The sequence below is a fragment of the Drosophila bipectinata genome, chromosome 2R, assembly GCF_030179905.1.
Source record: "Drosophila bipectinata strain 14024-0381.07 chromosome 2R, DbipHiC1v2, whole genome shotgun sequence".
Lineage (NCBI taxonomy): Eukaryota > Metazoa > Arthropoda > Insecta > Diptera > Drosophilidae > Drosophila > Drosophila bipectinata.
Window position 1 is genome coordinate 13,991,794 of NC_091737.1, and position 19,559 is coordinate 14,011,352.

General features: G+C 43.6%; 8 protein-coding genes across 9 annotated transcripts; 4 read left to right on the forward strand and 4 right to left on the reverse strand.

The window, feature by feature from the left end:
• Positions 1 to 195: 195 nt before the first annotated feature.
• Positions 196 to 865, reverse strand: PGRP-SC2 (Peptidoglycan recognition protein SC2). The gene has a single exon (XM_017250767.3). It carries the CDS (start codon positions 831 to 833, stop codon positions 279 to 281), a length of 555 nt encoding a protein of 184 aa, XP_017106256.1. The 5' UTR covers positions 834 to 865; the 3' UTR covers positions 196 to 278.
• Positions 866 to 2,570: 1,705 nt separating this feature from the next.
• On the reverse strand, positions 2,571 to 3,196 carry LOC108131486 (peptidoglycan-recognition protein SC1a/b). The gene has a single exon (XM_017250367.3). The coding sequence runs from the start codon at positions 3,172 to 3,174 to the stop codon at positions 2,617 to 2,619; it is 558 nt and encodes a 185-aa protein (XP_017105856.2). The 5' UTR covers positions 3,175 to 3,196; the 3' UTR covers positions 2,571 to 2,616.
• Positions 3,197 to 3,551: 355 nt separating this feature from the next.
• On the forward strand, positions 3,552 to 5,923 carry LOC108131425 (mitochondrial sodium/calcium exchanger protein). Its single transcript, XM_043210513.2, has 8 exons — positions 3,552 to 3,709; positions 3,764 to 3,984; positions 4,043 to 4,368; positions 4,429 to 4,503; positions 4,557 to 5,039; positions 5,100 to 5,239; positions 5,299 to 5,533; positions 5,596 to 5,923. The coding sequence occupies exons 1-8, from the start codon at positions 3,647 to 3,649 to the stop codon at positions 5,898 to 5,900; spliced, it is 1,848 nt and encodes a 615-aa protein (XP_043066448.1). The 5' UTR covers positions 3,552 to 3,646; the 3' UTR covers positions 5,901 to 5,923.
• A 32-nt stretch (positions 5,924 to 5,955) lies between these two features.
• Positions 5,956 to 6,613, reverse strand: LOC108131493 (Peptidoglycan recognition protein SC1a). Its single transcript, XM_017250392.3, has one exon. The coding sequence runs from the start codon at positions 6,567 to 6,569 to the stop codon at positions 6,012 to 6,014; it is 558 nt and encodes a 185-aa protein (XP_017105881.2). The 5' UTR covers positions 6,570 to 6,613; the 3' UTR covers positions 5,956 to 6,011.
• Positions 6,614 to 6,843: 230 nt separating this feature from the next.
• Positions 6,844 to 9,229, forward strand: LOC108131426 (mitochondrial sodium/calcium exchanger protein). The gene is made up of 8 exons (XM_017250296.3): positions 6,844 to 7,035; positions 7,085 to 7,305; positions 7,360 to 7,685; positions 7,739 to 7,813; positions 7,862 to 8,362; positions 8,413 to 8,552; positions 8,606 to 8,840; positions 8,897 to 9,229. The coding sequence occupies exons 1-8, from the start codon at positions 6,961 to 6,963 to the stop codon at positions 9,178 to 9,180; spliced, it is 1,857 nt and encodes a 618-aa protein (XP_017105785.2). The 5' UTR covers positions 6,844 to 6,960; the 3' UTR covers positions 9,181 to 9,229.
• A 3,426-nt stretch (positions 9,230 to 12,655) lies between these two features.
• On the forward strand, positions 12,656 to 13,828 carry LOC108131490 (CTD nuclear envelope phosphatase 1). 2 transcript variants are annotated; one of them, XM_017250390.3, is made up of 3 exons: positions 12,887 to 13,022; positions 13,094 to 13,274; positions 13,334 to 13,828. In XM_017250390.3, the coding sequence occupies exons 2-3, from the start codon at positions 13,218 to 13,220 to the stop codon at positions 13,736 to 13,738; spliced, it is 462 nt and encodes a 153-aa protein (XP_017105879.1). In that variant the 5' UTR covers positions 12,887 to 13,022; positions 13,094 to 13,217; the 3' UTR covers positions 13,739 to 13,828. The 2 variants fall into 2 exon arrangements, with proteins under 2 accessions (XP_017105878.2, XP_017105879.1); XM_017250389.3 differs by having other exon boundaries at positions 12,656 to 13,274.
• A 1,547-nt stretch (positions 13,829 to 15,375) lies between these two features.
• LOC108131465 (phenoloxidase-activating factor 2) lies at positions 15,376 to 17,234 on the reverse strand. The gene is made up of 3 exons (XM_017250344.3): positions 17,135 to 17,234; positions 16,474 to 16,986; positions 15,376 to 16,414 (listed from the first exon to the last, which is right to left on the reverse strand). The coding sequence occupies exons 2-3, from the start codon at positions 16,978 to 16,980 to the stop codon at positions 15,548 to 15,550; spliced, it is 1,374 nt and encodes a 457-aa protein (XP_017105833.2). The 5' UTR covers positions 16,981 to 16,986; positions 17,135 to 17,234; the 3' UTR covers positions 15,376 to 15,547.
• A 193-nt stretch (positions 17,235 to 17,427) lies between these two features.
• Positions 17,428 to 19,476, forward strand: LOC108131461 (phenoloxidase-activating factor 2). Its single transcript, XM_017250339.3, has 3 exons — positions 17,428 to 17,478; positions 17,969 to 18,458; positions 18,514 to 19,476. The coding sequence occupies exons 2-3, from the start codon at positions 17,985 to 17,987 to the stop codon at positions 19,390 to 19,392; spliced, it is 1,353 nt and encodes a 450-aa protein (XP_017105828.2). The 5' UTR covers positions 17,428 to 17,478; positions 17,969 to 17,984; the 3' UTR covers positions 19,393 to 19,476.
• The last annotated feature ends 83 nt before the right edge of the window (positions 19,477 to 19,559 follow it).

Consider the following 19,559-nt stretch of genomic DNA (forward strand, 5'->3'; position numbering starts at 1 on the left):
TGGATTTATGATTTTATTTTGGATTAAAACTGGGATACTCCGCTCCTGGCAGTCATCTCAGCTGATATGCTTTGAAAGCCCCTTTAATTAATGAATAAATAAAGTCTAGCTGTTAATCCCCCTGAGCTTTAATCACCAGGGCCTTCGAGTCGGGGACTCCCTCGTAAGAAAACAAAAATCAAGCTTGAATTACTCTGTGTGTGATTTTGTATTTTTAAGATTTCATTGAAGCGCAATTAAAGATTTATGATTTTTAAAAAGACACTTCTTGAAAGCATTTAGGCCTTCCAGTTGGACCAGGTACGGATCTCATTCCAGATGTTGGTGCCGGGGCACTCGGTGGAACCGACCTGGCGATGTCCGTACAGGGTGTATCCGGAGATGATCTGGCCACGGCTAACGGCGTCGGAGAGCAGACCCTTGGCGGCACTGATCTGGGCGGAGGTCAGGGTGTTGGTGTTGTAGTTGCCCAGGAAGGAGATGCCAATGGACTTGGAGTTCCAGTTGGTGGCATGGGCACCCATCACGTTCCAGCCGCGACCCTCGTACACGTTGCCATCGCCGCCGATCAGGAAGTTGTAGCCAATATCGGCCCAGCCCAAGGAGTCCATGTGGTAGCTCTGGATGTTCTTCAGCTGGGTAATGCAGGCGGCCTTGGTGGAGCAGTAGTTACCGGCGGTGTGGTGGATCACAGCGTAGCTCAGGGAGCTAGCCAGGGTGGTCTTGCTGGTGGCCGAGCGACCGCCCCACTCCGACTTGGAGATGATGGTCACGCCGAGAACGGCCTGGGCGCAGAAGAGCACAGCGAGAAGGACGAGGACTTTGTTGGCCATGTTGCGGATCGATTGTTTTGTTGGTTCTGGGCTCGGTTAGCGCCTTTTATACCCGCAGTCCGGGCTTATCGCTCCAAGGCGATGCAGCGGTCAGGTCGTGTGCTTTCATATGATAGGGAGGGGGCTATCTGGGCAAGATCCTGATATGGCGATGACGACGTCCCCAATCACTGCTCTAATCAGACCAAGTGGCATTAATTAATTTGTCCGAAAGGAGGACCATAAATATTTCCCACCTTAGGGCTATCAAAGTATCTCTTGGTGGGGGGCTTGAATTTCCAGTTCTTAGATTGCCCGAAACTGATAGACACTTTATTATCGTTTAACAGCTACATCAGGAATCCTAACTTTTGATTTTATTTTCGAGTTATCTCTTAAATACTTAAAAGGGAATTTTACTATAAAACGAAATTATACTTAAAACTCTAAAGTTATAGGAAATTAAATAGACTATACCCGAAGCTTTAGGCTAAGCTTAATTCATTTAAAATATGTATAGAAAAACCTTTCGAAAATGTCCATTTCCTTTTGGAGACTCCAAAGCTTTATAGCAACAGGAATGTCAATAACTTTTATCCATGTCATACCCTTTAGCCATAAAGGCTTGCGAATTTAAAAGCTTTTCGAACAAAGCTTTATAGAATTTATAGAGGTATTCTAGAATACATTGCTATAATTTGTTTAAAATTAAATTGAATAATTTAGTGAGTAATCAAGGCTTTGTTCTGTTTAATCTCATAAAGTCTGAGTTCCACACCACGGTATCAAAGCATCATACGACTTCAATAACGCCTTATTTATAAATTTAACTCCGCCATTTTTTATTTTTGTTATCATCCTTGATATGAGGATTTCCCCCTAATTTACGGTTGTTTTAAAAAAAATAATAAAGAAATTAATTGCTGATACGAATCAAAGCGTGGCATAAAAATATTTATGTGGCCAAATTTCGATTAGATTACTGATCAATAGTCAATATTTTGGTTTTTTTAGAGTTCCTTCACAAAATGACGTAGGAGAAAAAAAAAGATTTGGTAAGCTTATTGATAAAGAAAAGCGGAACTAAATATAGCCAGGGCTGGAATAAAAAAATATGATTATTTATAGAAAGCTTTTTGATAAGAATTTTGGTAATTTAAACCTGCCAAAAGCTAACCTAAAATACTTTAAAAATAAACTCAAAGTCCAAACAGTTTGTCAACCTTCTCTGTCCATCCATCCAAGTGGTTTTTTCTTGTCAGGATAAAAGGACGAATCTTCAACCTGAAAGCTTAAGCAAGTTATTAAGCCGAAAACACAAATGCGACTGCAACTCATTCAGAAATACTTTGTTAACAAGGATGTCGTTAATGAGACTGCGGTTGGAAGTTTCAAATAGTTCACTTTGGTCAACGAGCAATTCCAAACTTTCATTTGGCTTTTCATTTTTTTGGGGGATTTATTTAATGTTGCCAGTCCTTTAGCCGCTCAGTTCAGTCATGGAAGTTAATTTTTTTGCTACAAAAACTGTACTGCAATCGGCTATCACTCTCTATATTTTCCCTTTAGAAATTACCATTCAGAAAAGTACTAAAATGTGTCAAGTTTATCACAAAACTTTGTGCAGACACGTATTCCACGTCTTCTATAAATATGAAAAAGTTAATTTTCGACTTTGACAGGATACCTAAGCTAAGAAGGGGTTTTCTTATGCTCTGAAACTTTTTTAACAAACTCTAAAAAACTCAATCAAGTTACTTATTTTTCATGATTATTTTTAATGATTTTTTTTCAGACTAAACATTTAAGCAGACCAGTGGGACCAGCCGCGGATCTCGTTCCAAATGTGGGTTCCAGGGCACTCGGTGGCGCTGACCTGGCGATGGCCATAGAGGACGTATCCGGAGCTCAGCTGGCCACGGTTGACGGCATCCTGGAGGAGCTGCTGGGCGGCGGAGATCATGTTGGGCTCAAGGGTGTCCCAGTTGAAGTTGCCCAGGAAGCTGATGCCAATGCTGTAGGGGTTCCACTCGGCGGCATGGGCACCCATGTTGTTCCAGCCACGACCCTCGTACACGTTACCGTCTCCACCGATCAGGAAGTTGTAGCCAATGTCGGGCCAGCCCAGGGAGTCCATGTGGTAGCTCTGGACGCTCTGGAGGACGGAGTTGCACTGGGCGCGGGTCTCGCAGTAGGCACCGGCGGTGTGGTGGATGATGGCGTAGTTGAGGTAGTTGCCCAGGGCAACAGTCCACTTGGGGCCACGACCGCCCCACTCGGCCTTGGAGACGACGTACACGCCCTGGGCCAGGTACTGGCTGTAGGCCAGGACGGCGAGAAGGAGAGCCACTTTGGAAACCATGTTGAAATTGTAGTTTGGATCACTGGATTGATCGGTTTGGGCCGGGTCCGAGCTTATATAGTCAGGTGGGCAGGGATCGGTGGAGTGTTCGCCATCTTATCGGTCGTGACGACTGATTTACAGCCCAAATCGAGGCACATACTCAGATTCGTATTAGGGGAAGCACCTCCAAGAAGCCTCGTCACAATCTGGTGATTTTGATTTATTCCATATACATTCAGTTGGGTCCTTATCAGTCGGGATGGGCAGATAAGGCTAGAGTTACAGTCTTGCTATTCATTTCCGTTTACAGGAGAGTCTCTTTACAAAGTGCCTGATATACTAATCAATACTTGCGAAAATATGAAAGGCACTGCACTTTTGTTTTTTTTTTTAGATTAGTTTAAGTTAGTCGTACTATTCCCGTCAGTCTATATACATATATGTTATATCAAAACAATAATACACAAAACATTACTCGTTAGGCCCCAAAATGGTCCGTCAACTCGAATCCAATCATGACTTTGCATACCAATTTGAACGCTTCTTGGATAATGTGAGTGAGAGAATTTATTTTCGGAATGATTGATTTAATAGATATAGCTCCCAGGCTAGCTGTATTACCTCCATGAAGCTGTCTTACAGAAATCGCTGTCATATGGCGAGAAAAGTGACTGATTGCAAGAAGTTCAGTAACTTTTTCAACTACTTCGAGATAATGTATTGCACCTTTACCATCAAACACGAGTTCACCGAGTTTTGTGTGATGCTACTTTTCGCAATAATCTACGGTGCATTTCTCTGTATACTTTATATGACCATTAATGAGTTGTAAGTAACCAACTGTATATTAATAATATATAATACAAATTATAGCCATTACTTTCAGTTATAGTCCGACTCTCAAAATATTCGCCCTAAAATTGCGCATGAATGAGTACATGGCAGGAGTCCTTCTTGTGGCCATTAGTAACTCCACTCCCGACCTGTTGGTCAACTTTGCGTCGTCCCGGAGTACAGCACCAACCATGAATGCGGTCATGAGCAAGGTCTTGACCATTATCCTTTTGAGTGGTGGAACTATCTGTTTCATTCGACCATTTACAATGAATGGATGCCACGTCGTTCGAGATCTCCTGTTTTTATTGTTAGCCATTGAATTGTCCCGATATTTTATAATCCGCACAGATTTCGCATCTTGGATTCAGGGTGCCAGTAAGTCAATTAAATATTTAAGTTAATTAATGCTAAAGGTGGTTTTTCTTTGGTTTATAGTACTGCTGAGTATTTATCCCCTCTATATTGCTATAAATATAATAGATTTAATCCTATTGCGACATACTATCAGAAGTAAGTTTTAAATATTTAGATTTTGTGATTTATTTTTTAATTTATGAATTTAGAACTTCGTTCTGAGATTTCTATATTAAGCAAAGGGCTTAACCCAGTTAACCATCGATTGGACGAAGAACTGATGAAAAAGATTCGTTTATTGAACAAGCTCGAGGAAGAAGACGACATCAAAGTCCATGAATCCTACAAGTCCCCTTGGAGAACTGGTTTATTTATTACTCCAAAGGCTCTGTATCATCGCAGGAAAGTCGATGTAAATTCAAACAGAAATGCGCTTTATAACAAGGCCAATCCCAAGAATCTCTTTCTTTTCGAGGAATTCCTTCAGTCCATCAATCCCATTGACAAGGAGAAGTGGGAATTAAATGGGACGTTTTGGCGTGCAGTATATATTTTAAGGAGTCCCATAGTTCTCTTCCTTCTTATGCTGATTCCCAAAGTAAGCTATGAGTCGATCAAGCATGGATGGTCCAAAATGCTTAATTGCTTGCAAATCGTCTTAAATCCTTTTGTGGCATCTGTGCTCGTTGAAAGTGGGTATTCCTTTAATATTCTAATAATCCAATAATATTATATGTATTTTCCCCTTATAGCCATGGTTTCTGGAACATTCAATAACTTTCATCTGCAAGTTAGGTATTCATTTGCCGTTTCAACATTGTTCATAACCATTCCATTGGCTTTGGCTATATTTTACCATTCACGCACAGATATCCCGCCGCCCTATCATATTGTAAGTTGGAGGACCCTCATAAAAGCCCTATTATTTTGGAATCTGTATCTATTTTTTAGGTCTTCAGTGTTCTGACTTTGTTTAGCGTTTTGATTGTCGTGTTGATTTGTTCCTGCGAGATGGAAGTCCTCGTTTCGATAATCGGTGTTGTATTTAATTTGTCGTCCAACTTTATGACTATAACCTTTTCAACCATTTCCGCTGTGCTAGCCGACATCCTGGCATATGCCCACCTTGCGAAGCAGGGCTATGGAAAAATGGCATTTGGAGCTGTAATAGGTGGAGGAATGTTTAGTATGTAGTTGAATTTTAAGCTATTCCCATAAATTGCTATCAATTAAGATCATATTCCTTAGCTGTTGTGGTTACAATAGGAGTCGAGATGCTAATACGAAGTCAAAAGACCTGGAACATTGGCTATTATCAAGTTGGGTCCAACCTGATGGGCGAACAGGGTGAAAATATGTACATATTTCTAATCATAACAATTGTCTGCACCTTCTGGTGGAGTGTGACCTTTAACTTTAGTGCCCGCCGTTCTGCTGGCATCTTCATGCTGAGTCTGTTTGTCCTCTACAATGTGTACATGGTTTGCGTCGAATTCGAGCTCATCCACGATTTCGGGGACGATGAATTCCTGCCCTTGGAAGGCACCAACTAAATTTTAACATTTTTATACGTTTCTCAAATAAAATTAATAGTATTCAAAGAAAAAATTAAGCTTCTTTCAATTTTGCTCGTTTATTTTTTGTGGAAGTGAGAGAGTTTGGATTTAAGCGGACCAGTGGGACCAGCCGCGGATCTCGTTCCAGATATGGGTTCCAGGGCACTCGGTGGCGCTGACCTGGCGATGGCCATAGAGGACGTATCCGGAGCTCAGCTGGCCACGGTTGACGGCATCCTGGAGGAGCTGCTGGGCAGCGGAGATCATGTTGGGCTCCAAGGTGTCCCAGTTGAAGTTGCCCAGGAAGCTGATGCCAATGCTGTAGGGGTTCCACTCGGCGGCGTGGGCGCCCATGTTGTTCCAGCCACGACCTTCGTACACGTTACCGTCTCCTCCGATCAGGAAGTTGTAGCCAATGTCGGGCCAGCCCAGGGAGTCCATGTGGTAGCTCTGTACGCTCTGGAGGACGGAGTTGCACTGGGCGCGGGTCTCACAGTAGGCACCGGCGGTGTGGTGGATGATGGCGTAGTTGAGGTAGTTGCCCAGGGCCACAGTCCACTTGGGGCCACGACCGCCCCACTCGGCCTTGGAGACGACGTACACGCCATGGGCCAGGTACTGGCTGCAGGCCAGGACGGCCAGAAGGAGAGCCACTTTGGAAACCATGTTGAAATTGTAGTTTGGAAGACCGGATTGATCGGTTGGGGCTGGGTCGGAGCTTATATAGTCAGGTGGACAGGGATCGGTGGAGTGATCGCCATCTTATCGATGAAAGAGACTGATTTACAACCCAAGACGGCACACATTCTCTGATTTGTATTAGGGGAAGACCCTCGGGACGGACTTCGTCACATATTACGGTTAAAATTTATTAGATTTAAAGGTTCTTTATCTCTCGGTTCTGCTCTCGCCTAGCTGAATGGTTCAGTCCATATTAACATCTACATAGGTTTAGTTTACATTTTTAAATATTTAAAAACCGAAAACAAAAAGTTCCCTCTTTAAATTTTGTCAAACATCTATTGGTTTTAAGGATTTATTGATTTCTAGTTTCATCATGACTTCGGATACAAAAGAACTAGAGGGTCGCGATACAGAACTTGATCTCGAGTTCAACAACTTTATAAACATCGTAAGTCTTTTTTAAGTGACTTCAATTTTTTAAGGACCTCTCTTCCTAGATGGACTGTAGGGCAGTGATGAGGCTTTCCTACAAATGGCGCTGTCAAATGGCCACCCAAGCCGAGGACTGCAAAAGGATCGTCAACTTCTTCAACTACTTCAGGATGATGTACTGCACCATCGATATTGACGACAAGTGGACAGAGATTGGCTTTATGATGTTGTTTGTGTTTTTGTGTGGGGTAATTCTGTGGATTATGTCCTTCAACATTGATTCATTGTAAGCCTAAATTATATTAGACATATACTTTATAGTTATTTTTAAAATCTACAGCTTTGCTCCTGCCCTGAAGATAGTGTCTCTGAAGCTCCACATGAATGAGTATTTGGCGGGAATTACGTTTCTGGCATTTGGCAATTCATGTCCTGATATTTTTGCCAATCTAATGCCTGTGAGAGCCGAAGCCCCGATTTTCACGATTGCCGTGGGTAATGCCCTGGCTATTATCCTTCTGAGTGGCGGCACAGTGTGTTTTTTGAAACCCTTCCGAATGAATGGGCACTGTGTGATCAGGGATCTCCTGTTCTTGATGCTGGGTGTGGAGATTGTCCGATATTTTATGGTTAAAGGTGGTGTTGTCACCAAATGGAATAGTATAGGTAAGGAAAACCCTTTATGGTTTTCCCAATTTATTTATTTTATCCTTCTTTAGTCCTGGTAGCAGTTTATGTCGTTTATGTGCTGGTTAATGTGATTGATGTCATTTTGATGCGGCGGGAGATGATAAGTAAGTCGTAAGGCAGAGTTTCTATTAAATTGATGTTCAAATTTTCAGAACTTCGTCTGGAGCTTGGGGAAATGGAAAAGTCTACTTCCACGCCGAGTAAGGAGTATGTGAAGAAACTGAGTTTATTGAGATCCATGGAAGAAGACGATGACATTCGGATTAATGACACCTCCAACGATCGTCGTTCTCTTGGTCGTCGTATTTCTGACCTGACCAACACGGGATACTTTATCACTCCCAAGCCAGAAGATCGTCCGGAGGCGGTGGACTACGAGGCAAATCGTACCAATCTGCATAATAACGAGAATCCCAAGAATTTGATGCTCTTTCAAGAGTTCCTCTACTCCCTGAATCCCATTGACCGGGAAGAATGGCTGCTGGGCGGGATGTGTCGTCGCGCCTTCTTGATCATCAGGAGTCCCCTGGTATTTATTTTACTTTTTTTTATTCCCGTGGTTGATTACGAGAAGGACAAGCACGGCTGGAGCAAGTTACTCAACTGCATTCAGATTGTGACGAATCCATTTGTGGTCATTACTCTGGTTCACTGTAGGTATTATAGAAAGGATAAGGTTTTCATTATATAAGGTTGTCCTTAGCCGCCATTAAGAGTCAGTACACCGGCTGGTATATCTTACTGCACTATAAAATTTCCATGTGGTCTCCTTGTGTGACAGTTCCCTTGGCCGTTTTGATTTTTCTCCATGCTCGAACCGATGTCCCTCCGGTTTATCATTTGGTATAAAAAATGTCATTATTTAGAGTCCTTCTGAACACCTGTTCCTCCCTTAGTTCTTTATCCTTCTTACCTTTTGCAGTTCGGTAGTAACTATCTGGATTGCCGTGGCTGAACTGGAAGTCCTTTCGGATATTGTGGGCATAGTTTTCAATCTGTCGGAGAACTTTATGTCTGTGACCATTGGAGCCATTTCGAACGCCACCCCGGACATCATAGCCAATTCTCATTTGGCCATGCAGGGCTATGGCCGTATGGCGTTTGCTGCCATTATTGGAGGCCCTGTTTTTGGTAATAAAGAGTATCATTTTTAAGGTTTTACTTTAAAATCAATCCTTATACCTTAGCGGTGGTGATCAGCATGAGTGTGGCATTTTTGTTCAACAATCGACTTCGCCGCGAGGATGCCGCTGCCTGGGTTTACGGAGAACACGGCGAGAATTGCTATATATTTTTGTTGATAGCCATTGTAACCACGTTGTGGTGGAGCATCACCTTCAATTTCCAGGGACGTCGTTCGGCCGGTGTCTACCTGTGGACCATTTTCATCATTTTCCTCATCTATGCCGTCTGTGTGGAGTGGGAGCTGGTTCATGATTTCTCAAAAGACGCATTCTTTAAACCGAAATGAATAAACTGAAAACTTTGTAAGCTGACATTGTAATTTTCACCCACAATCGAGCATCAGTCCTCCGTTGCTGGGATGCAATGCATTCTGAGGATGAACTAATTAAGTTAATGAAGTATCATAATTAAAACCTTGCCAAGGGAAATGCTTTCCGGGGGCGTCGGCAAAAAGCAAATGCTCTGTGGTCCATTGAAATGCAGCGAAGCAGACACTTCTGTTAGTTTGTCCTGGCTGCGTGAGAAGTAAAATAAAAAAAGAGGTCCTTTTGCATAATGAAGGAAAAACTGATGGCAGCGACGGCAAGGTTCTGGGCGTTAATTAGGGGGTAAAGTCAATCGAGGTTGGTGTCCTGCTGTCAATCCTGTCTTGTCTGACAGAGCATACTGCAGCATTTCAACTTTAAATGCAATGTAAATATGCTGACAGCTTATATTGGGTCCGGATATGAATTCTACTTGATTTCGGCCATTATGCCAGCTGCTGAAACATAACCATTGAATCTAAGTACAATTGCATAAACAAGCCGGGCCAAATAGAGAGAAAAAAGCGGAGCGGAAGCCAAGTTCCAGTTGAAACTTCAAAGGCAAATGCCACGCAGAATTCCGACAGCAATAAAAGCACTCAGCTCCCTTAGACATCCTGGCTGGCTGGCGGGCTGGTTGGATGGCTGGATGGCTGAATGTCCTTTCGCCCAGGACCTCCTCTATCTGTGCACTTAATGTGACATGTTTTCGCAACAGCTTTGGCTTCTCCTTTCGCCACTCGAGCTTTTTCCAACCCAGCAGGACCCTCAACATCCATGAGATTTGATGCATTTTACTTGTTACCAAATTGTTTTGCATTTTCCTTCACGTTTTTTTTTAATAGACCTTCCTTCCCGAATGCAAAGTACAGAAAAAGAAACACCCAGAGCAAACCCCTTTTCTTGTACAAGACTCAATGTGAAAGTCATCAAATATTTAAGATTCGAGTGCCAAATCGCATTCAAATTGGCAATCATTTGATTGGCAAATTGATTTAGATCTATGTGCTGTATCATCAAAATGGCGTGAGTTTCGGGATACAACTCATACATTCATACACTCTTATCATTTCTTTGGACTAATTTCATAAGACAAGCCTCTGTTTTAGAATATTCTGTTGTTATCGCTCATGAATGAAATTATTATACTAAATTATTTATACTATTGTTGCCCTCTTATCAGTTTGGGATTTTTATATTGAGACTCATAAATTTTATAGTATCACTGAAACGTGTAAGCAAAATATACTGATAAAACAATATTATTATGCTGCTGATTTCAAGCCGATTTTTGAAAACAGTATCTCCTAGCGATTGCCATATCTTTGCCAATAATCATCCGATTCCTGAGCGGAATACCTTGATCGATTTGTAGATCGATGCTCTAACAATCTGCAACCAAAACTGAAATCAAAATATTTTTTAGATTTTTTTTCATTTTTTCTGGAGGGTCCCCTTTAAAATTCTGAAAATGGCTTGGGGAAAGCCCCTGGATAGCCATATCTTTGCCAATATTCATCCGATTCCTGAGCGGAATACCTTGATCGATTTGTGGATCGATTCTCCATCAATCTGCATCAAAACCTACCAACAAAATATTTTTTAGATTTTTTGTCATTTTTTTTGGAGGGTCCCCTTTAAAATATTGAAAATGACATGGGGTAGGCAATGTGGGCCCCTCGATAGCCATATCTTTGCCAATAATCATCCGATTCCTGAGCGGAATACCTTGATCGATTTGTGGATCGATTCTCGATCAGTCTGCATCAAAACCTACCAACAAAATATTTTTTAGATTTTTTGTCATTTTTTCTGGAGGGTCCCCTTTAAAATTTTAAAAATGGCATGGGAAAGGCAATGTGGTACCCCGATAGCCATATCTTTGCCAATATTCATCCGATTCCTGAGCGGAATACCATGATCGATTTGTGGATCGATTCTCCATCAATCTGCATCAAAACCTACCAACAAAATATTTTTTAGATTTTTTGTCATTTTTTCTGGAGGGTCTCCTTTAAAATTTTGAAAGTTACATGGGGATGGCAATGTGGGCCCCTCGATAGCCATATCTTTGCCAATAATCATCCGATTCCTAAGCGGAATACCTTAATCGATTTGTGTATCGATTCTCCATCAACCTGCATCAAAATTTATGAACAAAATATTTTTTAGATTTTTTGTCATTTTTTCTGGAGGGTCCCCTTTAAAATTCTGAAAATAACATGGGAAAGGCAATGTGGTACCCCGATAGCCATATCTTTGTCAATATTCATCCGATTCCTGGGCGGAATGCCTTGATCGATTTGTAAATCGATTCTCCATCAATCTGCACCAAAACCTACCATCCAAATATTTATTAGATTTTTTTTCAAATTTTTTAGTGGACCAACTCTGAAATTTTCAACAAGGCCTGGGGAGGACAGTTTAGCCCACAGAGATGGCAATATCTTTGAAAATAACCAGGCGATTCTCAAGCCGAATACCTTAAACGTTATATATTTTCATTCTCCATCAATAAGCATAAAAATATACAGTAAAATGGTGTGTATAGTTTATAGTTTATTTCTTCATTTTCTTTTTTCCACAGCAACTATTCATAAAAACTTTTGTAAGGCAGGTCGAAAAACCCATCATTTTTCTTAATAAACGAAAAATATAGCAAGAAATTGCCAAACATATTTTACAAGGCTGCTTGGCTGCAACCTTGCAAGTGGCAAGCTGCACGTTGCAAGTTGCAAGTTGCTGCTTTCAGTTTTCAGTTTACAACCAGCTATTTCCGCCATAAAACTTTTTGCTGCAGTTGTCAGTTGGCTAAATGGAAAATATTCCGGACAGGTCAGGGAATGTGGTGCAGAAACATACGTATTTATGGCGTGGGGCACGGTACATTAAATAACTGCAGAAGGAACTCGGCACTCGGCAATGCCGAGTGGGAACGCGGCATTGCGTGGTGATTTATGTCTGGAGAGCGTCTACCGTGCAACTGGACACCGCTAATGCAACTTCGCCACAAAATTGCCGCTTAGCATTATAACTCAATTAGCTTGAGAGGGGGATTGCGTATGCGGCCGGTTGGCCCAACGGAAGTCAGGTGCTCCGGAGCAGTAACAGTTACATTTACAGGTGTACGAGTAAATTATGCAAGCCCTAATTAACGTCAGGTGGCAAGGGAGCACGGCCTTCTCTTGCAGCTCCCTATCCGCACTGGCTTGCATATCATTTCGGTGATTCTGCGAGCAAGGACTATGGCTTGGGTTGGGTAATGAATCGGCTGTCAGACTGTAGTCCTGCCCTCGTAGCCGTGTCTGTGGCTTTCTGGCAATTAGTGCCAGCTCACATTTGATTCAGGCAGTCGGGGCAACGGCGTGAAAGTCAGGAGATTATAGGCAGTAAGGTTTCTTGGGACTTGGAGTTGGATTAAAAACTGTATAGGCTTGGAGAATATGTTCGTAGTCAGGGATTTTTTTAACCATTTTAGAAGTGTGCCGATAAAGTTTCACAACCAGTTTGATTCAGCTTACACATTTTAAAATTGAAGCAAAATATATAATGTAATTGAGTTCCCGATAGAACTAGCTTCTTGTTAATTCGCACACAGTCGCCGGCAATTCGGAAGGACGCCAACTGCAAAATGGTCAGCCAGCTGCCATCACAATCGGCACACCTGGCGAAGCTAGCCCCAACAAGTCCTGTGGCAGTTGCCGTGGTCGGCGACTTCCAAAGGTCTAGCTCCAGTCACGATCGCAGACCGATTTTCGCATTCTTTTTCACCACCGACCTGGGCGGCTACCTCCGGAGATGCTTCGCTTTCGTCGCTAACAAGGTACGTTCTTTCATTTGGCAGGAATCGGAGCTTACCTACAAGGATGTTCCCCTATCGCCGGAAACCAGTAGAAGGTTGCGCCAGGTGCACCGAAAGACCTTGATTCTAGACCTGGACGAGACCCTGGTGCACTCCTGTTACACCGATCCGGAAACCAATGAGCCGGTGGGCTGCAGCCAAGTGCCACAAGCTGCGATGCCGGATTATCAGCTATCCGTCACTGTCGATGGCCTAGAACCTATTGCTTTCAAGGTGGGTCATGGGTCAGGGATGGTAGTAATTTTATTAGAATTAATGGAATTACTTTATAGGTTTACAAGCGACCGCATGTAGATTTGTTTTTAAAATACGTGTCGCAATGGTATGACCTGGTGGTATACACCGCCAGTCTGGAGATCTACGCCTCACAGGTTGTGGATCGTTTGGACAATGGGCGTGGCATGATTCAGAAGAGCTTTTACCGGCAGCACTGCTCCTCCACCACCTCGATGGTCAGCAAGGATCTAACCGTAGTTAACCCAGACATGAGCGGCACCTTCATCATCGATAACTCGCCAAATGCCTATCGCGACTTTCCGGACAATGCCATTCCCATCAAGACATACATCTATGATCCGGAGGACACTGAGCTTCTGAATCTGCTGCCCTTCCTGGATGCCTTGCGCTTCACCAAGGATGTGCGATCGGTCCTGAGCAGGCGAGTTTCAAGTCGCTAGTCCAGTGAAACTTTCTAATGTGATAATCAAAAGACAATGTAATAGCCCTATAAAATAATTCAGTCAGTATATTAAATGCATAAAATATGAGTGACATGTATTTTAATATGTAATTAAGTGAAAGACATAAGAAATCTAGACATCAAAGAGTACTTTTGCATTTTAATTTACCCCAAAAAACCCCTTATGATGCATTATCCAAAGCAACATATGGGCTTAGCCCGGCACAGATGCCATTTATTGTTCATACGCCACGTGAGCCAAGTGTGTTTTTTTGTTGGCCTTCCCTCTGTTTGCGTCCAACGTGTGTGTGAGTTGACGGTAGTTTGTGGAATGCCGGTTGCCTGCAAAAGGTACATGAGAGCGTAATGATGTTGCGGCTTTTTGACTTTACACGACCACAGTGGATGCCACAACGTTGAGCCACCTGATGCCTTTCAGCCGGCAGCTGCAAGCCAAAACCTAAAAGTTGGCAAACTTTAAATTGAATTCTTAATTATGGCGCACACGAGGCTGCAATTTTAATGCACACACATTTTGGCCAGACCAGAAACTGTTTAGATAATAATTCAGTTTTCCTGCAAATTGTCAAATGTACACCACCATCCGGCTATGCGGAGAAACGGCTCATGATAGTTTAATTTTTTTCAGATTTCTCCCCTTTTTTTTGGGCACGAAATAGAGATTCATGCTGGCCCAGAGTCTGATTTATGAGGGAATGTGGCTCAACAAATTTTGATTTGTAGCTCCATAAAATGTTGCATCTAGCAGAGACAACGGCCAACAAAATTCCATGAAACAGTAGCCATGCCAGACATGGTTATTGAAATCCAACAGATAACATGACAGAGGCGCGGGCCTGCAACTGCCACTGCCACTGGCAGGCACTGCCAATGCTGCTGCCACGACTGCCAGTGGCAGTCAACGGTGCGTATGAGCAATCAGTCAACCAGTCAGTGAGTCAGTTAGCTGCCGATATCTCAATTTTTATGCTTCGCCTAGTGTGAACTCTCCCTGGTCCCAAAGGACTCTTTAAAGTCTAAACTTTACAATTGTGGTCCTCATTTGGGTTTGGCTTCTGCAGCAGTGTCAAAGGATAAAAACTCACTAGCTAATTATGTTTTTGCAATGCAAATGAATCTATGGCTTTTTCATCTCGGCCTTAAATAAACTAAAGCTAAATTGAGCTCTCTGGGAGTCTCAGGAAGTGCACTGTTGATTGTTCGTTGCGGTTTTTGTGAACTTTGAATCAGACCAATTAACAATGCAAATAGTAGATATGGTGAAGCTGGCAGTAGTACATTGTATTCCGAGATGTAAGCGAATTCATTTGGCTTTTCCAGCCCCAAGCTAAGCGGCTCAGAATGAATCTTTGCAATCAGTATTGGCGGTTTAAGCTTTCTCATAAATCTTTCAGTGAATGGATTGTGGGCGGCAGCGTGTGGGTGGTGCGTGGGAGGGGAAACTTTCACCTGCTGCCTGCTGCGCCATAAATTTCCATTTTCTATTTCCATTGCAGCCACTCAATTTGGCTTAAATGCCCGACAATCCAACATTGTCAACGGGAAACGTGGAACGGGGCGAGGATGATTTGGCGGAGTTACTTGAGCACAATTCCCTGATAAATATTCCCTGACTTGTCTTTGGAATTGTTAGACAATTCGGCCATTTATTTTATTTTAAAGTTATAGTTGATGAGTATATTTAAGTAACTTGTGTCTCTGAATTTTATTTTAGTTTTTGGAAACCAATTTAATGCAAAAAATGAAGAAAAAATTGCAAACAAACTTAAGAATATTTTTAAATACATCATTCGAGGAGGATACCACTTTCCGCGACCTTTTCGTCGATCCAGTTCCTCAGATAAGCAACATTTGCATAGGCAGCTGGAATATCCTTTACGGCGCACTCTATCCCCCAGGATACAATTCCCGCCAAGTAGAACCGATCTGTTAGTCCTGGCATTGTACAGAATAGGGGTGAGCCGCCGTCGCCCTTGCAGGTGTCTTTGCCCGCCACGCCGCCGGCGCAAAGGAAACTCGGATGCAGTCTGTAACGCCGTCCGAGGACACTTAGCCTTAATAGCTTCTGGCAGGAGTCGTGATCCACCACCGGCAGTTCGATCCTTTTGAGCAAGTGCTCCAAAAGGTCGGAAGTGCTATTGCTGTGCCCCCAACCCGTGGCCAGGCACTTGGCACGTCTCAGATCCACTTCCAACTGTGGGGTTTCTGGTGGGGGCAGGCAGATGGGCTGGATGTGGGGGGCCAGCTGGAAGGGTCGCTCCAACATCACAAGGGCAATGTCATTGTAAAAGGTCAGGTTATTAAAACCCTCATGCCGCATCACCTGGCTTACGCTTCGCATCTGGTAGGGATGCGGCTCTGATTGGCTGTTGAGGTCCCAGTCCCCGGCTCTCGCCAGCAGCGAGTCCTCGCTGTAGTTGGCCACATTATGGGCACTGGTCAGCACCAGTTGCGGGTGTATCAAGGAGCCACCGCAGATATAGTTGCCCTCCATGTCCATCAGGGCCACCATCCAGGGGAATTCCGCAAACGTAGACTCATTGTCGTTGTAACCGTCCAGTTTGTAGTAGAGACCGTTGGGATTGCTGTAGCCACAGCTCCTGTACCTAAAGTTCTTTAAGTTTCGCTTTGTGGGGCTCTGATCTTCAGCGATCTGTAAAGAAAACATGCATATTCCTAAACAGTTAATGGCTAATATTAATTTAATCTCACATGATCATCCAAAGAACAGCACTCCTCCACCGATCGGCAGCCATTCTTGTTGTCCCCAATTCTCGGTCCCACGATATACCTTCCGTCTTCATTGACTTTTCCGGTGAGGCACAAGTGCCGGGGCACACATTCTTTCCGAATGCCACAGCTCTTATAGCCTTGCTCCTCATTTTTGGCCGGAATGCTTTTTTCTGTTGTCTGAAGAGATGTAGTGGGGATTTCCGAAGTACCCCATGGATTTCCCTTCTTCTGGCTGCGAAACTGGAGGTCGGCTTGTTCGGCATAATAGCTCTCGAGCTGCTCTTTCTCGCAGCAGACCAGGTTATGGCCGCAGCTGTTGTCCAGGCTCCGGGGGATGAGTACTCCGCGGCCGGAGTCATCCGAGTCGTTGCACAGCTTCTCACCAACGCATATCTCATGGCTGCGACAGCTGCGAAGTGAGATAGCCACCGGGACCAGCGATACCAGTGAGAGAATCAATACTGAAATCGACGCCTCCGAACGCATGGCGATCTGTAATGGGAAAAACCAGACTCAATGACTAGCCAGCCCCCAAAGGTACACACACGTATGAACTTTAATCTCTGTTCATTCTGTTGCTTTTACGGCCAAACAAAAATAAACACCATAATCTATTTGAAAACCAAAAAATCCCACTTACACTTCAAAATAAATCAAATCGATGCGCAATTTTAATTTTTTGTTTCAACAACCGACGCGTATTCGCCAAGCTCTGAACTCGGATTGATGGGGCACTCCATATAAATCTGATTCAAATCGTTTACGCGGTCTCTCCTCTCCGAATTCATAAAACTTGCCCCCTATACGTTATTCCCTTAATTGTTCTCATAAGTCTAATGGCTTCTCTTTGCCAACCTCTCGATCTGTGGTTTCTCAGAATATTCCAAGCCGGTTCTATAAAATGATTTGAATTTGCTCTAGCCGATCAGTTCACTTTGGAAACCCCTCGCATCAAGTTTAATCGAGACTTATAAAGCTATAGAGGTATAGAGCAGACATATATACTTTACACAAGTGCATTAAATGCATAGTATATTTATCAAAAACAAGTAATTCTAGTGGAAATAGAATCGTACTCAATGAAAAACCATAAATTTGCATAAAATGAGTTCCGTCTTAAAAGTATTCTGTATTCAAAACACAAGTATTTCAAAGTGTCATATGATAAAAAATGTATCTGTGATGAGTGCAATTAATAAATAACTATGATAACCTTTTTCCACGATTCTGGAGCTATTCTAAAACTTAAATCAAATCAATGGATTAACCCAATGCATTATTAATATTTTCAAACCTTAAAACTGGGAAATCTATGCATTTTTTTTAGTGTTTTAATTTCTGATCTCAAGTGACTGTTGTGTTTATACAAATCGTCAATGATTTTTGATAACCTCCGCCTTGCATTGACTCGCAGATTAGGAATCCATCTTATCTGGCGGCTGCATTCTAATTCTTCCTCTTTGTTCCCGCCCAGTTCCCATCCCGTCAAGATGATTAATCGCTTAATCCCAGCAATAGGCTTGCTGTTGGGCATTCTCATCCAAGATGCCCTGACCCAGGACACCGTTTCGGCAATGTGCCAACCGGATGAACTCTGCACAACGGTGAAACGTTGCGAGGATTCGGACGACTCAGGAAAGAAGGGTATTGGACCTCGGATAGCTCGCTTTTGTGGCACCGGACGAATGTGCTGCGATGCCGCCCAGTTGGAGAGCTGGGATGAATTCTTGGCCAACCAGCCAATAACGCAAAGTGGAACAGGTGCACCCGGAATCCGGAACAAGGCTGGTCGTGTCCTGGAACCGAAGCCCAACGAGAGCTGTGGCGTAAACATGGAGTGTGTGCCTCGAAAGCTATGTCGCGACAATACCATCATTGACGATGGGCAAACCTTGATCAATCCCAGGATCGGTACGTCTGTATGCTCCAGGTCCCTTTATCGCTGCTGCGCTGTGGATCAACAGGTTAGGTCTCCATATTTTGTTTATTTTTCAAAAATGTATTTAAACTTCCTGCCAGGTGGATGAAAGCAACAGTCCCTATGTGGTTAAGCAGAAAGACTTTAAGTACAAGAGTTGCGGTTGGAGCAATCCCCAGGGCCTAATTCCCGACAACGACAAGTTCAACTACACGGAGGATGTGGCCATTTTCGGGCAGTATCCTTGGATGGTGGGAATTTTTACGGGACGACAGAAGTTTCTGTGTGGAGGCACTCTGATCCATCCGCAGTTGGTGATCACCACCTCCCACAATATCGTCAACGAGACTGTGGACACTATGGTGGCCAGGATGGGCGACTGGGACCTGAACAGCCTCAACGAACCGTACATCCATGAGTCCAGGCGTATCAAGGAGATAATCATGCATCCGGAGTTTGAGGGGGAGAAGCTCTACAATGACATAGCCCTCCTCCTGCTCGACGAGCCCGTCCCGATGGCCCCTCACATCCAGCCCCTGTGTCTGCCGCCCACGGAATCGCCGAAGTTGATTGATCAGCTGCAGGAATCGACCTGCATTGCCACCGGTTGGGGCACCAAGGACATAGATAGCGAGCAGCTGGAGAATGTTTTGAAGCGGATTGAATTGCCGTTCGTGGAGCACGACGAGTGCCAGGCCATGCTTCGAAGCACACTTGTGGGGCAAAGGTTCCGGCTACGGCCCAGCTTCCTTTGTGCCGGTGGCGTTGCTGGTAAGGACACATGCAAGGGTGACGGCGGCTCACCCTTGTTCTGCACGATGCCCGGTCAGAAGGATCGCTTCCAGCTGGTGGGCATGGTATCATGGGGAATCAAATGCGCCGAAGAGGACATTCCGGCGGTGTACACCAATGTCCCATACCTGCGCAATTGGGTCGACGAGAAGATCAAGGGACTGGGACTCTCTCTGCAGGACCCCTAAGCTGCAATATGGTCCACTCATAAGCATAAGGTTTAATTTTGAATAAATTATGTGGATAAACGTTCAATTATCCTTCCAATTAAATATCCCTATACTCTTTTTCACACTTTAACCATTTACAAAATATTGCGTCTCCATCGCACATTTCTTATGAAACTATCTGCTAT

What these genes read in the sequence shown, in the direction of transcription:
- LOC108131486 (XM_017250367.3), bottom strand. Translation starts at nt 3,174, where the DNA reads ATGGTTTCCAAAGTGGCTCTCCTTCTCGCCGTCCTGGCCTACAGCCAG.
- LOC108131490 (XM_017250389.3), top strand. Translation starts at nt 12,831, where the DNA reads ATGGTCAGCCAGCTGCCATCACAATCGGCACACCTGGCGAAGCTAGCC. An exon ending in TAGAACCTATTGCTTTCAAG is followed by an intron (nt 13,275 to 13,333) that starts GTGGGTCATGGG and finishes ATTACTTTATAG; the next exon opens with GTTTACAAGCGACCGCATGT.
- LOC108131461 (XM_017250339.3), top strand. Translation starts at nt 17,985, where the DNA reads ATGATTAATCGCTTAATCCCAGCAATAGGCTTGCTGTTGGGCATTCTC. An exon ending in GCTGCGCTGTGGATCAACAG is followed by an intron (nt 18,459 to 18,513) that starts GTTAGGTCTCCA and finishes ACTTCCTGCCAG; the next exon opens with GTGGATGAAAGCAACAGTCC.
- LOC108131493 (XM_017250392.3), bottom strand. Translation starts at nt 6,569, where the DNA reads ATGGTTTCCAAAGTGGCTCTCCTTCTGGCCGTCCTGGCCTGCAGCCAG.
- LOC108131426 (XM_017250296.3), top strand. Translation starts at nt 6,961, where the DNA reads ATGACTTCGGATACAAAAGAACTAGAGGGTCGCGATACAGAACTTGAT. An exon ending in GATGCGGCGGGAGATGATAA is followed by an intron (nt 7,814 to 7,861) that starts GTAAGTCGTAAG and finishes TCAAATTTTCAG; the next exon opens with AACTTCGTCTGGAGCTTGGG. An exon ending in GGTCATTACTCTGGTTCACT is followed by an intron (nt 8,363 to 8,412) that starts GTAGGTATTATA and finishes GGTTGTCCTTAG; the next exon opens with CCGCCATTAAGAGTCAGTAC.
- LOC108131425 (XM_043210513.2), top strand. Translation starts at nt 3,647, where the DNA reads ATGGTCCGTCAACTCGAATCCAATCATGACTTTGCATACCAATTTGAA. An exon ending in ATTGCGACATACTATCAGAA is followed by an intron (nt 4,504 to 4,556) that starts GTAAGTTTTAAA and finishes TTATGAATTTAG; the next exon opens with AACTTCGTTCTGAGATTTCT. An exon ending in AATAGGTGGAGGAATGTTTA is followed by an intron (nt 5,534 to 5,595) that starts GTATGTAGTTGA and finishes CATATTCCTTAG; the next exon opens with CTGTTGTGGTTACAATAGGA.
- PGRP-SC2 (XM_017250767.3), bottom strand. Translation starts at nt 833, where the DNA reads ATGGCCAACAAAGTCCTCGTCCTTCTCGCTGTGCTCTTCTGCGCCCAG.
- LOC108131465 (XM_017250344.3), bottom strand. Translation starts at nt 16,980, where the DNA reads ATGCGTTCGGAGGCGTCGATTTCAGTATTGATTCTCTCACTGGTATCG. An exon ending in GCTGTTCTTTGGATGATCAT is followed by an intron (nt 16,415 to 16,473) that starts GTGAGATTAAAT and finishes TTTTCTTTACAG; the next exon opens with ATCGCTGAAGATCAGAGCCC.